General features: G+C 38.9%; 1 protein-coding gene across 1 annotated transcript; it reads right to left on the reverse strand.

Moving 5' to 3' along the window:
• Positions 1-2,749: 2,749 nt before the first annotated feature.
• Positions 2,750-16,879, reverse strand: LOC134674967 (formin-A-like). The gene is made up of 2 exons (XM_063533111.1): positions 15,428-16,879; positions 2,750-2,833 (listed from the first exon to the last, which is right to left on the reverse strand). The coding sequence occupies exons 1-2, from the start codon at positions 16,877-16,879 to the stop codon at positions 2,750-2,752; spliced, it is 1,536 nt and encodes a 511-aa protein (XP_063389181.1).
• Positions 16,880-18,083: the final 1,204 nt, after the last annotated feature.

An 18,083-nucleotide genomic window follows, 5' to 3' on the forward strand; every position in this document is an offset into this window, starting at 1 on the left:
TATACCCTAGCCAGAGGGGAGGGAGACCTCGCGAGTACTTTAACAACAGTTGGACATGACTGAAAAATTTTAGTCGAATATTCATCATCATCTTCGCGTTATCCCGGCATTTACCTTACACCTTTACACCTTATCTTGCCCCCACATCTCTACGTACCTAAGTATACCCTAGCCAGAGGGTAGGGAAACCTAGTATAACAACAGTTGGACTTAACTGAAAAATTGAAGGCGAAAATTCATCAACATCTTGCTCGTGTTATCCCGGAATTTACCTTACTACCATACACCTTAACACCTTTGTATGATATGTGGGGTAGGTAAAAGTTACCTATACCAATAAAATAGGAATTTCAACGTGTTTCCTATGCACAAGGGACACACCACGGCATCCACGGGTTAAAATAAGGGCCAAGTCAACGCATTATTCTCGGAATCGACGTACCTAACGCACGCCTTCAAAAGTAGGTATAATTCCAATTGCTTGCTGAGCATTGGCGAGCCAAAAAAGAAATACAAAAAACCGGGCAAGTGCGAGTCGGACTCGCGCACGAAGGGTTCCGTACCATAATGCAAAAAAAATACAAAAAAAAAGCAAAAAAAAAACGGTCACCCATCCAAGTACTGACCACTCCCGACGTTGCTGAACTTTGGTGAAAAACCACGTTTGTTGTATGGGAGCCCCATTTAAATCTTTATTTTATTCTGTTTTTAGTATTTGTTGTTATAGCGGCAACAGAAATACATCATCTGTGAAAATTTCAACTGTCTAGCTATCACGGTTCGTGAGATACAGCCTGGTGACAGACGGACAGCGAAGTCTTAGTAAAAGGGTCCCGTTTTACCCTTTGGGTACGGAACCCTAAAAACTAGTGAAAGAAATTTCATAGAAATTTATTGGTGTGTCTGGCAACCTTCGGGCAGGAGCGTTTTTTTAAGACCTAGTTTAGCCTAGCTTTAAGACCTGGCGGTTGGCGCTTACGCTATTATTATTATTATTGGGGCTATAAGGTACCTTTTGCCGTGGAACGTCACATATCTTTACTATTTCATATCTAGTGAATCTCTAATTCATTTCCCAAATCGAGCCGATTGTCAGCGCTTTAATTAGAGTCGCAATTACGGCCATGTGAGCTTTCGGCATTACTTATATTATACTATTCTATCATTGCATAGGCGTACCCACGGTGCGGCAAGGTGGGGCAGTTGCCCCACCCTGGTCTCTGACCATAAGCTAAGAATTTATGTTTAGACCGTACCCTGTTACGTCGTACCCAGCCTCCCCTACTTTTGACCCACCCCTTAAAAAATGCTGCGTACGCCCATGTATCATTGTACACAGAAAGGTTGTCAAATAAGGCACACCTGTCAAATCGACGCAAAAAAATATTCGCAAGCTCACCTACGCTAAAAAACCGGGCAAGTGCGAGTCGGACTCGCGCACGAAGGGTTCCGTACCATAATGCAAAAAAAACGGTCACCCATCCAAGTACCGACCCCGCCCGACGTTGCTTAACTTTGGTCAAAAATCACGTTTGTTGTATGGGAGGCCCACTTAAATCTTGATTTTATTCTGTTTTTAGTATTTGTTGTTATAGCGGCAACAGAAATACATCATCTGTGAAAATTTCAACGGTTCGTGAGATACAGCCTGGTGACAGGCGGACGGACGGACAGACGGACGGACGGACGGACGAACGGACGGACGGACGGACGGACGGACGGACAGCAGAGTCTTAGTAATAGGGTCCAGTTTTACCCTTTGGGTACGGAACCCTAAAAAAAAGACTCACCTATGCTCTGCGCGTGTAGAAAACGCAGAAGCGTAGAGCGTAGCGTACTGCGTAGGTGAATAAAATATTGCTCAGGTTTACGAGCTATTTTAGTGCACGCTTTCTCGCTTTTTCTCATAATTGCATGAATTATGCAGCAACTTAATACTACCCGTACCGATATAGTGGACCGCGGAACCACAAAACAAGGTTAAGATTGTCTATATTACGTTCCTTATCGCGCCAATTCGAGTTTTATTTGCGCGATCTGATTCCGATACGATACAGATCTGTCAGTGTCAAAAGTGACATTTCTTTCAAACTTTCACGATTTTTACACATTATTAAATAGAGCGCTGGTGGCATAGCGGTAAGAGCGTACGAATTAAAATCCGGAGGTTACGGATTCAGTCCCCGCCCCGGCTAGTACCAATGACATTTTTGGAACTTATGTACGAAATATCATTTGATATTTACCAGTTGTTTTTCGGCGAAGGAAAACATAGCGCTAAAAGCTTGTACCAAAAAATATTTTTTGGCCAAAAACTTATTTCTTCTTTTTTTTTCTATGTAGGTATCCTAAGTAGTTTTGATTCTATATGAAATATTATTGTATCGTTTTAAATTGGAGAAACTAAGGTGTTTCAGATGTATTTGTAATTTACCCTAATTGCCATTATCAAATAATTCCTGTCGTTCAACCATAACCATCAAGCCACTAAATCAACTCACAGGCCTAATTACAAATAACCACAACCTAATTAGTAACTACCACATGAAAAGCCAAGGAGCAGCATTCAGCCATTTCTCCGAAAAGCCGCGAATGCATTCTGCGCCAAGGGGCTTTATTATAACCACATACATAGCTAAAAGATTCATCTAACCAATTTAAAGGCGCTCTCCGGTTGTTAAAGAGGTCCATATAACAGTTAGGTATACTGGTTAATACGAGCTCTGGAATCATGCAAGTTCGGTGGGCGTTAGCAATATTCTGTCTGCAGTACGAACCAGCAACCAGCCAGTAGCTGGTCGCTCGTTGCGTCGTCCGGACGTCTGTGCGCGACCTTATGACAAAGGTTTAAGTACAGTTTTGAGTTTCGAATGACAGTGTTGTGAAGTGTAGTGATGTGAAAATTGGTTGTGTCTGGGAGTTTTGTGGTAAGCTTTTTTAAAATTATTATTAGTGAATTTAACATCAAGTTTAAATTAAGTAGTAATTGGTAAATATAAATGTAAGTGTAAATAAATTATTTTCTATAGGTACGGGACGTTTTTTGATTTCTGATAGGTTGAATTTTGAAACACAGTTTTTTTGTATTTTTCATGGATAAATCACTACAACAACAACGCCTAAGGTTTAATAAAATTTATTGCTTGTATTTATCAAGCCAACATTAAGTAGGTAATAATTATGATTCAGTTCAGTTAAAGAGGTATGTATATTTTTTGATTTCTGATAATTATTTTAAACTATTTTTTTATTAAGCAAAAACGTCTGCGAACGATACTATAAACTTTTTGATTAAAGAAAAAATGGAAAAATTTACACCTTCGACAGGACTCGAATAGCGACCATTGGAATAGACCAACGACCACCATTCACCATTGGATCCGTGGCTCAGTTGGCAGAAGCGATTGGACCAGTGTTTCAATAATCGCAGGTTCAAGTCTTGCCGGGGATGTAGATTTTCCAGTTATTAAAAAAAATCGAATAACTTCGTCATTACATGTATAGTACTAGCTATATTTTACAGAAATGTAAAAGATTTCATCTGCATCTATGTATTGTTATGCCTAGTACGTTTTTTTTTATGCGCAATCTTTAAATATAAGATATTAATTGTATTCTAGTTGCCAGCAATAATATCTTGCTCATAAGATTGATTATTGTAATACTTAGTAGGTACATTGTGCAACGAGGGGGGGATAAGCAAAATTTGGTTTAACGAGGTCTATAATTCCCGACAGCCGCAGCTCCCATATCCAGAGGATATGAACTCCCTCTATATCTGTCAATAAATTATGCCCCCTAGATTCCGAGGTCTGCTCATAACCCTGAATCATTTGATTTATATGCAGGCAGGGTCACTATCGATTACCTAGTCTAATCTGAAAAAAAATCTGCGGGCGTAGCGAAGATGACACTCGTTGATTAAAAAACCGGCCAAGTGCGAGTCGGACTCTCGCACTAAAAGTTCCGCACCATTATGCAAAAACAGCAATAATATCACGTTTGTTATATGGGAGTCCCACTTAAATATTGATTATATTCTGATTTTAGTATTTATTGTTATAGCGGCAATAGAAAAACATTAATCTGTGAAAATGTCAACTGCCTAGCTATCACGGTTCATGAGATACAGCCTGGTGACCATTGGTTAAGACTCCATTCACGTTTTTCGGGTTCCGTACCCAAAGGGTAAAACGGGACCCTATTACTAAGACTCCACTGTCCGTCTGTATATCTGTCACCAGGCTGTATTTCATGAACCGTGATGAAATTTTCACAGATGATGTATTTCTGTGTTTGTCAAGCGGACCCTGAGTGCAAAGGTTGGGATAACGCTAGACAGAAGAAGAAGATGTATTTCTGTTGCCGCTATAACAACAAATACTAAAGGGTACGGAACCCTCGGTGGGCGAGTCCGACTCGCACTTAGCCGTTTTTTTATTTATTAAATTAAATAACATAAAACCTTCACAAAATCCTTAAAAATCTTATTAAATATGTGTATCCTCACAACAACGAAGATGGCTGTATTTTTCCCACATTCCTATTCACAAATCCTTTCCTCGCAACTGAAAATATAACTTTATTTTCCACCACTCGCAATACTTTCCATGACGAGTGCGGCTAACACAGATCACCACTCTGTAGATGGAGCATGTGAGATGACTCGCGTTCCTTATTAGTCCATATTGATGCACTTGATTTCAATAGGCACATTCTACAACCTACGAGTATAATCCCCAAGATTGACGAGGCCAATCTCGAGAAGTCCACCCACAAACAAACTTATTTTATAAATAAATCTCCATAAGACATTTTGTGTTCCGGAGATCATAAAAAAAGATTATAACTTTTATTTTAGTAGCTTGCTGACGTTCTGTATGCCCGTTAATTAAATATATCAAAACACGGTACAAATAATGCCTCTCCACGATAAATATCCTTGATATTATCATAACCCATGATCCCACCCATGTTTATATGTTGAAATATAAAATATTATAGGATGCATTGAGAGGTGCAACTCCAGCCCCAGAACTTTACTAAATAGCGTGTTTATTATATGCGTTTGCCACAATATGTATTTGTATACCAAATGTACAAACTACAAACCTTTGTAGGTTAAAATGTGGAGATGAGCAATTCTCAAAAAGTTTGTACAGTTCGATCACATCTTAGATTTCTATAAAAATTGGTATGCTGGTAAAGTATATGAAGCTGAACAACTTCCACCATATTTCCCAAAATGTCCCAGAAAGTTTCTAAGAAACATTCCTTTTTTGTTACCAGATTTCCTTACACATTTGGTTGGCTGATTTCTATAACAATTGGCATACCAATTGTTATACAAATCTAAGATGTGATCGAAATGCACAAACTTTTTAAGAATTGCTCAGTTATGCCATATACAAACAGCCATGTTAAAAATTTACAGTGTCATTCAAAATTTTGAATTCTTAACTCCATAGTATTTACACTTGTGTGTGTGATATCACTGATATCAGTGTCATTTCGCCTATCCTCTTTCCAAATTTGCTAATGCGGCCTCTATGCGAGACAGTCTACGACAGCAACAGAGAAAAGTTTTAATTTTGTCGCTTATCTCATTTCCCCTTCTATGTGGCTGGAGAGAGTTGGAACGACCCGCTTTTTATGAGGACCGTGGTGTGAAATACTCAATCTAAAGTTATGAATGATAATATAAATCGACTTTTAAAGGCACGATGAGTAAAGTTTCCCTTTGATGGTAAATTAAGACGAAACAGGAGCTGAGTTTTAAATATTTACGGAAGCGGCTTCTAAAACTAGTGCGATAAGGTTAGGGCGAAAAATCCCGCGTTTGAGATTTTTAAATCTCAAAACCGAGGTTTCGTACTCGACTTTTTCCTCCTCCAAAACTTAACCAATTCTAACCAAACTTGGAAATCTAAATGATTATGAAATTATCTGTGTCGGACCGTTTTGCTTTTTTGGCTAATTGATATCAGTTTTGAATTTTACAGGTACCCCTCTCATTGTGGCATAGTCATTAGGCCATTTTGGCCATTTTTGAAGGGCTCTAGCGCCTTAAAAAACAAAAATATCAAAAAAAGCAAAACGGTCCGACACAGATATTGACAATATTAATCTGTGTTGAAAAAATCATTGCTCTAGCATCAAAACCCACGGAGGAAACAGTCGAGTACGCTTGTATGGAGAAATGACCACTTCTGTTGGCTCTTAAGAGTACTATCATCATCATAATTTATGAGCATGGCTCTTGTCGGTGGAGTATGCGCCAGTTTTCGCGGTCCTCGGCCAGGTTCTTTAGGTCCCTGTAACATAACATGACCTTTGCTTTTGTTTTTAGTTGTTGTGTATAGCTTGCTCGTGGTTTTCCTCTTCATCTCGTAGCTTCGATCTTGCCTTCTAAAATAGTTTTAAAACAAAGTGTCGTGTCTTATCAAGTAATCTAAGAGTGCTAAGACTGATTTAATCCGTATAATCTTCTTCCTTGTCGTAAGAGGTTATGGCAGAGAAAGGTGACGATTGCGGACACTCTTCAGTGATCTCCTAGCCCTGGAAGCTCCTACCCGGCCCCGGTCAGGTCCAGCGTGAATCATCCTTTATATTAAAGCGGAAGATTTTAACTTTCTGGTTGACTAAGACCTACTCGCACCATTCCTCTAACCCGGGGTTCACCGGCTAAACTGTTAAGTGTCAAATTGTACTGATGGTAACTATGGTTACTCCAGTTTTAACCGGTTAACCCCGGGTTAGTGAATGGTGCAAGTGGCCCTTAGTAACTTAGCTAACTCCTACTGGGTTTGAGGTAAAAATAGCCCCAACTTGGCCCAATGCGGCTTAGGAAAGTCACACACACCTTTAAATTTCTTCGTTTGAAGTATGCAGAACTGCACCCGCTATAACTTACAGGTTATTATTCATGAGTACTTCATGTTCCTAATATAGAGTTATTTCTAAAACTAAAAGGACTTACAATAGTGGCCCAACTCACGTATTACCTTCACGAAAACGGAATATGGCGACTTATGTTACGGATTTCTAATGCGCTTGATATAAAAACCGAAACCCCAATTTCCCCCAGATTCCCTCGTGAATAATTTATTTACAGCACAAGGAAATTATTTGCAATCTCAACCGTTTATTGAGATGAATCTTTGAACCCATATTTGGGGGAAGAAATTTAGCGATTCAAGGGTAGGTTTCCGTCAAGTAGGTAGCTAAAGGTCGGTCGGTTGTTGAGATGTTGAGGGCGAAATTGATTTTCTTGGTGAGACTGCCGTAATAAATAAATATTACTTATAGGACATTCTTACACAATTTGGCCAAGTCCCACGTTAAGCTCAAGAAAAATTGTGTAGTAATGAAGCCTGATCAGTAATATATGATCACGCGCCATCTTTATGGACAGGAACTGAATAATTTTACGGTTTAGACTCACTTGTTTTTAGTCACTCGCGCGCGCGATTAGTTTCGATGAGCCTATCAGCGCGATTCGGGAAATGAATTAGAGATACACTAGATATGAAATAGTAAACATACATATGTGACATTCCACGGCAAAAAGTACCATTGCCCCGGCTGAATATTGGAGCGGCGATAATAATAGCGTAAGCGCCAGTCGCCATAAGGTAACTTTTGCCGAGAAACGTCACATATCTTTACTATTTCATATCTAGTGAATCCCTAATTCATTTCCCGAATCGCGCCGTACGTCTCCTTAGGGCGAGTGACTAAAAACAAGTGAGTCTAAACCGTAAAATGATTCAATGTTAGTATGTCCGCATCGAAATCGGTTCATCTGTTCTAGAGCTCTACGATGCCACAGACAGACAGACGTTGGCATCAAATATGAATACTTTTCGCGTCGGGGGTTATATACAAGATTATTATCACATTTTTATACAGTTTTTCCAAACACGAACGTGTGAAATGAAAAAATCTAACGTAATCGCGAACGTGTGTGTTGGGTTTAAATAACCCAATTTACCAGTTTATTTAATACGGTTAATATTTTGCCGCAGTGCTCATATTTTTTTCACTAGTAGGGTATTCTGTGAGAATATGTAGGTAGTAGGTATACTATGGTAACCAAATGAATAGAGTCAGACCAAGAAAAGTCTGCAGCGGATTTGATAGCCCACGCAGTGCAAGTGTTATTTTAAACATCAACTTCTATGATGACGTAAAAATCAAGTTATGACGTAAAAATAACACTTGTACTGCGTGGGCTATTAAATCCGATGCAGACTTTTCTTGGTCTGACTCTAATGGCATAAAACTGTATTCGTTGGAAGGTAAGGTACGTGTGTAGTTATTCCCTCAACTTACAAAAACATACCCACTTATTAGATAATATTGGCCCGCAAATGGCCCGTTTTCTTGAGAAATATTTCTAGTACAATAGATTAACGTAACATCATTCCTTTTAGGACATCCTCCGTCAATAAAAAACCCCAATCTCAGACTTTATTGATGATATAATTTGCGCGATTTGTGGACTCGTTATTATTTTGCCTCGGACGAAATATTAATAATGGTTTTGTGGTTGTTTGGGTGGCTGACGGAAATAAGTAGTAAACTTTTTATCGATGGTAGGTAAAAGAGAACTGTAATAAAACTGCATGTAGTAAATATTTTTAGAATAGGTATACTTGGTCAAGCAGATCTTGTCAGTGGAAAAAGGCGGCAAATTTGAAAAAATTATGCGCGAAGGGATATCGTTTCATAGTAAATTTGAATTTCGCGCCTTTTTCTACTGACAAGGTTTGCTTGGCCATCTATACATTATTTGTAGAAACGAAATAGTACATTTCGATGCTAGTGCGGAAGGTATGTCATTACTTCACGAGTACCGAGATATCTTGCCACGAGCCGCAGGCGAGTGGCAAGACTCGGGACGAGTGAAGAATGACATTTCCGCACGTGTATCGAACGACGTTTTTTAATACAGTTGCGAAAAAATAAGAAAAACATTGTTAATCGTACACTAAACAAAGGTGGTAACAGTGACAGCTCGGTTAGACGTCGTCTTTAAGTATATTATATCTATGGGCGTTTGGCAGCTATTCCGTTCCATTCAGTCAACTTATTAAGAACGGAATTTTCAATATTGAATATTAAAAAATAAACGTGTTATAATGATGAAGAGGTAAGTAATTAAATATGAAATATGTAATATTTTTCGTATTCTTACATTAACGGTAGGTTTTTATGCTGATTACGACGTTTAAAGGAAACTAACATTAACACTCATCAATAAGTAGTCGTGAATTGGAACAAGTATAAATTTAAAAAAATTGGAAAAGTAAAAAGCACTAGTTCGAGATAACCAACTTTCCGCACGCTAAACAGCTACGTAAAGTAGCACTTTTTGAGCAACTGTATTAAAAACATTTTTACAGTACCTACATATGGTGCTACTTTACCGACCTAGGGCGGGATGAAGACAACACGTGCCTATGTCAAAAATTTAAAGGGCCATATGTACCTACTGGAAAACGTACAATACAGGTGCGAAAAGGTAATTCGCAACTCGTGTCGATTTAAAACACTCACGTCGGTTGTGTTGCAATTTATCGCCACTCGTTGCGAATTTCCTACTTTTCGCACTTGTATCGTAATCGCGACAACGCATCGTGGCATTTGATATTGGAATGTCACCTTACAAGTACCTACGTATACCATTCCATTTCCAAACAATATTCAATTTAGAAAAACACAATAAATGGATACCTTTGTCCCGCCGACAGTTTCGGGCACTTCGCTAAAGTTCCCAAAGCGCAAGGCGGTCCCTAGGGACCAAAATATATCTTTCCACCCGCACGTGGACGGTGAATTTCTTTTTCTTTACGAGTACAGTTACAGTTTCTCATTCGTGACCATTTTTCCGATGTGTACTGCCGTATTCAAACTTCAAGATATTCACAAGAGACGACACGTACTAGATCCATTCTAGATACGTTATAGTTTAGATATCAACTAGTTCTCTTTTGCAGCGCAATTCGGGCAACCAATGTCACTTTTACGTTAGATAGAGTAAGATATCTATTAGATGTGAATTAGATCTCTAAGTCATATCCTGTGGAAATCGTTCAAGAGTATCTCCAGAATCGCGCAAATGTCAAATTTGACAGGTTAGATCTTAAACATATTGTTATCGTATCTTGGTGATGTCTAAAATATGTCTATTTCATAATCAGAATCGGGCCCCTTGAGAAGTTGAGCTTGGAAGAGAGAATACAAATTCCCGGGTGAAATCGAGAAAATTCAGTAAAAAAATAGCGGTGCGTAGAATTTTTGCGTAATTTGTTTACGTCGGGGATTAAAACTGAGTGTCAACTTTAATAATTAGGTAGATAAACGTTGGTACATTTACTTCAGCCTGTTAAAAATTTGGACGTTTTTTACGCTATATTTCGTTTTTAGGGTTCCGTACCCAAAGGGTGAAACGGGACCCTATTACTAAGACTCTGCTGTCCGTCCGTCCGTCCATCCGTCTGTCACCAGGCTGTACCTCACGAACCGTGATAGCTAGAGTCTAGCTGTCGAGGACTGATTTAAGGTTTTATATGTTATTTATACTTTTTATACATTTTGTATAAAAAGTATGACATAGAAATGTGTTTTTTATGCTATTTTGTTTTACCTTTTGTTTTTTACACTAGTTGTCATTAAATGCTGTTTGAAAAGCCCAGCTTTTTCGTTTGCTCCCAAAATTTTAGCTATCGAAGTGGAAATTGTCCTGGATTCCGGGACACTAGCTGCTAGACAGTTGAAATTTTCACAGATGATGTATTTCTGTTGCCGCTATAACAACAAATTCCAAAAAACAGAATAAAATAAAGATTTAAAGTAATAAGCAACGTAAGTAAGAAGTTAAGCAACGTCGGGCGGGGTCAATACTTGGATGGGTGACCATTTTTTTTGCCTTTTTTGCATTATGGTACGAAACCCTTCGTGCGCGTGTCCGACTCGCACTTGCCCGGTTTTTTTTAACATTAGAAATAAGGTAAACAATCTTGATGTGTCATTTAATTGAAAAACACGTTTAAAAAATAAGTCACGGCAAATATGTAATAAGAATCTAATACGATCATTCAAACAAACATCAAACATCAAACATCAACATTTATTCAGCAAATAGGCCACAAGGGCACTTTTACACGTCAAAATTGAATTTACATAAAAGCAAAAATAATAACATCAACAATTTTATAAAATAAAACTAACAATTCAATCTAACGTATTACAATTACTAAGAGATGTATATGGTCTCTTAATGTCGAATTACATACAAAATACAGATAAAAAAACACACACAAAAAAAAATCTATAATATTTAGAGGTGTAAATGTCTCTAGGTGTCAGAACTATAAGATTATATAGTTTATCAAGTTATCCTTAGAGATGTATAGGGTCTCCAAGAGTCAATATCCTGTATAATTAATACATTCATTAAAAGAAAAGAAACATACGAGAACAGAATGAGGCGTCTCACTGTAATTAATTAATAAAAGTTACTAAGTATAATAGCTCGTGTTAGCTTAACAGACCAGTCTCCACAAACAGCACCCGTTCACGAGTATGACGCGTATCTCAGCCATCGCCTCCCTCAACCTTCATTCGGGAAAGTGGCGACCCGATCAACAACGCCACCGTAAGCAAAGACTTTTAAGCGAGCATGACATGTTCAAGCTACCGGCCTATATTAATATTAAAATAGTAATAACATGTAGCTGTAAGACACGGCATTTTGTGCTCATATGTTACATAAAAAGACAGTAATATAGCTTCACATAATTACTAGCCTAAGTTGACTTGTAAAGGTCTCTAAGTGTCAGAAACATTAAAAATATAGGTAAGTATGTACAATCAAAAATAATAATCAAATAAATAAATATGTACTTAGAGATGTATAAGGTCTCCAAGTGTCCAAAACTAAAATTAAATTAAACAATATAATCAAGCGAGAACATCATTGTCTCATGTGTCAATTCTACTGGACACTAGCATATTTAATTCACAATGTAAAAAAAAAAAAAAACAATATTTATTTAATTCTTATTATACTAATGAAATCAAGCTACCGGCTTAAAAGCATCTCTATCGTTTATAAAATCATTTACAGTGTAGTACGCCTTACGTAACAAGGACTGCTTAATGTGCGACTTAAATTTGTGAAGTGGTAAATTCGCTACATCAGTGGGGACTTTGTTATAAAAACGTGTACAGTTCCCGACGAAAGACGTACTAACCTTACGGAGGCGGTGGGCGGGCACAGCAAGTTTATGTTTGTTTCTAGTGTTATAGTTATGGATATCACTGTTAACCTTGAATTCGTGGATGTTTTTCCGAACATACATAATATTCTCTAGTATGTATTGAGATGCAACGGTAAGAACGTTAACTTCTTTGAATTTCTCTCTTAGGGATACTCGAGCGCCCAGTCCATAGATGGAACGTACAGCTCGTTTTTGCAGCACAAATATTGTCTGAATATCTGCCGCTTTTCCCCACAACAGAATTCCATAAGACATAACACTATGGAAGTAACTAAAGTATACCAGCCTGGCCGTCTCTACGTTTGTCAGCTGTTTGATTCTCCTCACTGCATAGGCTGCTGAACTAAGTTTTCCGGCTAGAGTGCCTATATGTGCATGCCATTGCAGTTTGGAGTCTAGAGTGACTCCCAGGAAAACAGTTCGGTCCTCAAATTCCAGCGTATCACCTTTTATTTTAATCTTGCTGTTATTTACCTGCTTGACGTTAGGTAGCGTAAACTTGATGCATTTGGTTTTCTTGGCGTTCAAAAGCAAATTGTTTGCCGTAAACCAGTTTACAATGGTAGATAGCGCGTCATTAATGCTCTCGAAGCTATTTTCCTTTCTGTCCACTTTAAATATAAGGGAAGTGTCATCTGCAAATAACACTATATCATGTCTATCTTGCACAACTTTTGGTAAGTCATTAATGTATACCAAAAACAGGAAGGGACCAAGAATTGAACCTTGAGGCACTCCGAGGGCTACCGGGGACCCCGCCGATTGAGTTCCATTAATAACTACTCGCTGAGTTCTATACGAAAGGTACGATGAGACCAGGTCTAGGGCACTAGCTTTTATACCATAGCGGCTTAATTTTCTCTTTAAATTTTCGTGATCAACGCAATCAAATGCCTTTGACAGATCACAGAAAATTCCAACAGCATCTTGAGCTTTTTCCCAAGCATCAAAGATGTGTTTTAGAAGTACCGCACCGGCGTCAGTAGTCGATCGACCTTTGGTGAAACCAAATTGATTGCTATCAAGCAGTTTGTTTCTGTTGAAATGTGACAATAGTTGATTCAGAATAAGTTTCTCGAACACTTTGCTTAATGCCGGTAGTATTGAAATCGGTCTAAAGTTCGTGGGATCTGTTCTCGTTCCTGATTTAAACAGAGGGATAATTTTGCTATGTTTCATAATATCTGGAAAAATTCCAGCATCAATGCATCTGTTGAAAATCTCAGCTAAGTATGGTGTAATTGACTCAATGATGGAATCTAATACTTTGACAGACAGGCCCCAAAGATCTTCTGTTTTCTTTAAATTTAAAGACCTAAAAGTCTTAAGAACTATATTCGATGAGACATACGAAAATTTGAAGATTTCTGTACATTCTGCCACATTTGTCTTCAAAATTTCTTCAGCGACGTCTGGCGATGAATTAAGGGATCTTGTTGTTTCTACCGGGATATTCGAGAAAAACCGCTCAAAATGATCTGCCACTTCACGGTCGGAACTTACTAAAGTGTCAGCAATTCGTAGGTTGTAGTGCGGATCCTTCAGTTTACGTTTTCCAGTTTCATTACTGATAACTTGCCATACAGTTTTGACTTTATCGCTGGAATTTAGGATCTTTTTCGACAAATAATCGGCTTTAGCGGCGACACACAACATTTTAAAAGATTTAGAATAATTTTTGACGTACTCCAGAAATTCCGGTCTTTTATCAATTGCCTTTAAATCATATAAGTCGTAGAGCCGGCGTCTTTTCTCGTGAATATCCGGTGTAGCCCAGTCGCTAAATTTAGTCTTAGCCTTGCCTTGCACCTTTTTCTGAATGAAACAGGCATCAAATTCCTTTTTAATACAATTAAACAACTCGGAACTCAAACAGTCAGGGTTTTCCTGGGTACATGAAAGACAACATAATTGTTTAGTAATATTACGATTGAATAAACCTAGGCGACTTTCGGAAATCGGCCTGCACAAAGTGTCTTGAGGAATTTCTTCAGTTTTCCCGCTGAAAGAAGCTTTTAGTCCACAGTGGTCAGAACTTAGGTTGTTAATAACAGATTTACTAATCGCGTCATTATTACTAAAGATGTTATCTATACATGTAGCACTGGTTGCTGTGACTCGAGTGGGTTCACAAAATAAATTGACTAAATTGAAGGATTTAAAAGTATTTAGTAACCTTCCACATAATGGCGAATTTTCTAGCAAATTAATATTGAAATCACCACATACAATTATATTTTTATGACTTCCAAAAACACTACTAAGTACTTCATCTATGACCGATTCGAATAAGTTATAGTCTGCCGATGGGGGCCTGTACACGCATATAATTATAAATTGTTCCAATTCAACACAAGAAAGTTCTATAAGGCGTTCCACAGACATGTCAACAATGTCTTTACGCTCCTTACTTTTTAAATTATGTTTTACCATTATCAATGACCCGCCGCGATTGCAAGATCTCCTAAAAAATGAACTTACTATACTATGATTATTGAAATTAAACATAAATTCATGACCTTTAAGCCAGTGCTCAGTTATACAGAGAATGTCAATATTCGAGTACTGTATAAACAAATCAATTTCGTGTTCCTTACAGGTAAATCCTTGGATATTTTGATGAACTAAGTTCAAAAAATTGGTTTTACCAAACATACTAGCATCACAGTGATCAATATGAACAGAGCCGGCTGGTGCACACGTTGTCGTAGCGATTAGTTTAAATTCAAATCACCAGGCGGCTCCATCTCAAACCCTACGCTACCAAGGCGTAAAATACTACGCGACTTAAGGCTATTAGACGCCGTGCTAGCCACGACGGGGTCTTCAATATTATATGCTAACAGGTTAGCACACTCTACAAGACATCTTCTCGGTAGGTAGGTCCTCTTATGGGGCATAACAAAATCTTCTATAAATTTATTCGTATCAAAATACGAAATCGTACTACTGTACAAGGAAAGGTTATACAATAAAGAATTGTAATGAAATACCCTCTTATTGACCTTGCTCGACATTCTATAAGGGAGCGCACAGATAACTATTTTAGCAACCTCTCCCCGGTCAATCGCCGACAGCGTAGCGGATAATTTTAAGATATCTCGCTTAGTACAGTCTAAACTATTCCCTAATAAAACTACAAGCGTCGAGTCGCGGTCAAACTCGCCCGCAGAAATAGATTCGATTAAACGATCGACAGAGGCGCCCGGGTGACAGTGGTTGACGACGCCCTGCGACAAGCGCTGCGCCAGCAACACGCCCAGGCCGGCGCCCACCTCGTCCGAGTACAGCAGCGTGCGGCGGCCGGCGGCGCGCGGGCGGCGCTGCGGCCGCGGCGGGGCCGCCCCGGACCCGAGGCGGGGCGGCGCTGGTGCCGGCGAGGGGAGGCCTGGCGGCGATGGAGCTGGCGAGACAGGGCTCGGCGGGGATGGCGCAGGCTCGACGTAGGTCAGCAGCGACAGAGCCAGCTTGACAAGGCTCGGCGGTGAAGGGGCCGGCTCGACGAGGCACGGCAGCGACGGAGTCGGCTCGGCTCGGCCCGGCCTCGATGGAACCTGCTCGGCTCGGCTCGGCGGTGACGATGGCGGCGGGGGCGCCGGATCCGCGACGCGAGGGGCGGGCTCGGAGTCGCCGCGCAGCTCGGGCGCGCGGGCGGCGCGCGACGCGAACAGGGCGCGCAGCGCGGGCGAGCCCGGCGCGGCCAGGGCGGCGCGCAGCGCGGGCGAGTCCGGCGCGGCGGGGCGGGGCGGGGGCCGCGGCGAGTCCATACGCAGAGTGTAGCCGCTCCCCGGTTCTAGAACATTATTCATAAAGGCTATGTATTCCTGTAACGCTTTACTTGACAGTTCGTCTCTATTATTTAAGTTTTTCAACTTTAATTCTAATTTTTCTAGTTCATTGGAGCGATGATTCAATTCTTCTACTGTCCGGTCTAGTTGGTATTGGCAGTTTAGAAGTTCATCGCTTAAGGCGACACTGTTACATTTGGATTGTATCGTTTTGAATATTGAATTATGGCGTTTTAGCAAAAGTTTAGATTTCTTTATGAATCTACTGAGTTTTAAATATTTTTTTATTTTTTTGGATCCTTTCAGTGTGACTCTAATATCACTACTGCCTTCAATGTGCACAGAACTTTTTAAATCTACTGTTTCTACCGTTGGGGAGAACCCTATGCTATCATCGACTGAATCTACAGCAAAGCTATTAATTTCAGCAAAAATACTTAAATTATTGTCTCGCAGTCCGGAGTGGCCGGAGCAATACTTGCAACTGTGTTTTGATTCCGACTCCTCCAGCTGCTGTTCTAAGTCCTGGATGCGTTGTAATGCCTGCTCATGTATCTCCTGACAATTCTTGAACTGATCAACGGCAGCTTGAAGTTCATCCCGCTGCCCCTGCATGTCTTCGAACTCAACATCCTGGTTAGCGAGCTGAGACTTGAGGGTTGTGTTTATTCTAACAACTTGCTCAAATTGCTCTGCACTCTCTTCCTGTTCTTGAAGGAGTCTCTTGTTCAATTCATCGGCTGTTTTCAGTTCTTTCTGTAATTGCTGCATTTTAGCAACCAGGACATCCCTGCGTGTAGTCATCTTAGTAGTTTGAGCTGTAAACATATTGGTAGTGTATGATATCTGAGCAAAATAGATGAATGAAATTCAATGCTTCTAACAGAATATAGTTTTTTAAAAAAAAATGAAAACTACAAATGACTTGATTTGTAAGTGATAAGCTTCTTAGATTTTATACAAAAAACTTTATAATTTGCTGTTTTATAAGTTAACTGCTTACCGCAGGGTATGATTTAATGGTTCTTGAGGTGATTTAAGAATGAATTAAGATATTTAGGTATGTTAAAATCCTGTTATGTTTTAAACAAAGTTCTCCTCAAATCGTATGAAGGTAGCAAAAAAAAAGTATGACAATTAGAAATCGTGGACAAATAAACTAAAAACTAGGCTTATAAATTATGAAAACAATACTCATCTGTAAAATCTTCGGTGAAATACAGGCAAAAACGGTGTAATTTTTAAATCTGGAACGTTACATCGTTGACAGTTTCCATGTTTTTTGTCGTCAATATATTTCTTCTTATGTTAATGTAACACTTTAGATAATGATACAGCACTATAATTGCGACGTGAAGGTTCTATTTATCACCATAGCTTGTTAATTATTCCATTATAATAATTATAATTACTTATTTAAATACGCAGACCTAATTTGACGTCATTTATATTCTCTTCTGCTTTCATTAGTAATAGTTACTGATTTTTAAAAAGAGTATTTCAATTAATAGATATGTCAAGATCACTTACCTTCTTGCAAGTTCTTTCTAATGCTAAAAAAAACTAACTATATGTTAAAACTTTTTCATCAGAGGTCAAGCAATGTGTCACATTTGCTACAAATACAAACGTTTGTTATTATAACCGTAGTGCCATTACGTTTATGGCCGTAACGGTTCATACCAGGAATCCAATTCTGTTCTAACAATTTGATTAATAACAAATAAATGTAATAAATATTTGGGAACAATTCTTAAGATCAACCAAGCCCCAAACTAAGCTACGAGTAGCGGCTCGATTCAAAAATGAATAAGATTTCTACTAGACTTCAACAAGTTACGATATGGATAATTTAAAGATATTTGTAAGATAGATATGTCAAATTTGACGTTTCCGCGATTCTGGAGATCCTCTTGAACGATTTCGACAAGTTATGACTTAGATATCCAAGTCACATCTAGTCGATATCTAATGTAGATCTAGTTGATCTCTAAATCGTCTCTAGATC

The sequence above is a fragment of the Cydia fagiglandana genome, chromosome 21 (genome assembly GCF_963556715.1).
Source record: "Cydia fagiglandana chromosome 21, ilCydFagi1.1, whole genome shotgun sequence".
NCBI lineage: Eukaryota > Metazoa > Arthropoda > Insecta > Lepidoptera > Tortricidae > Cydia > Cydia fagiglandana.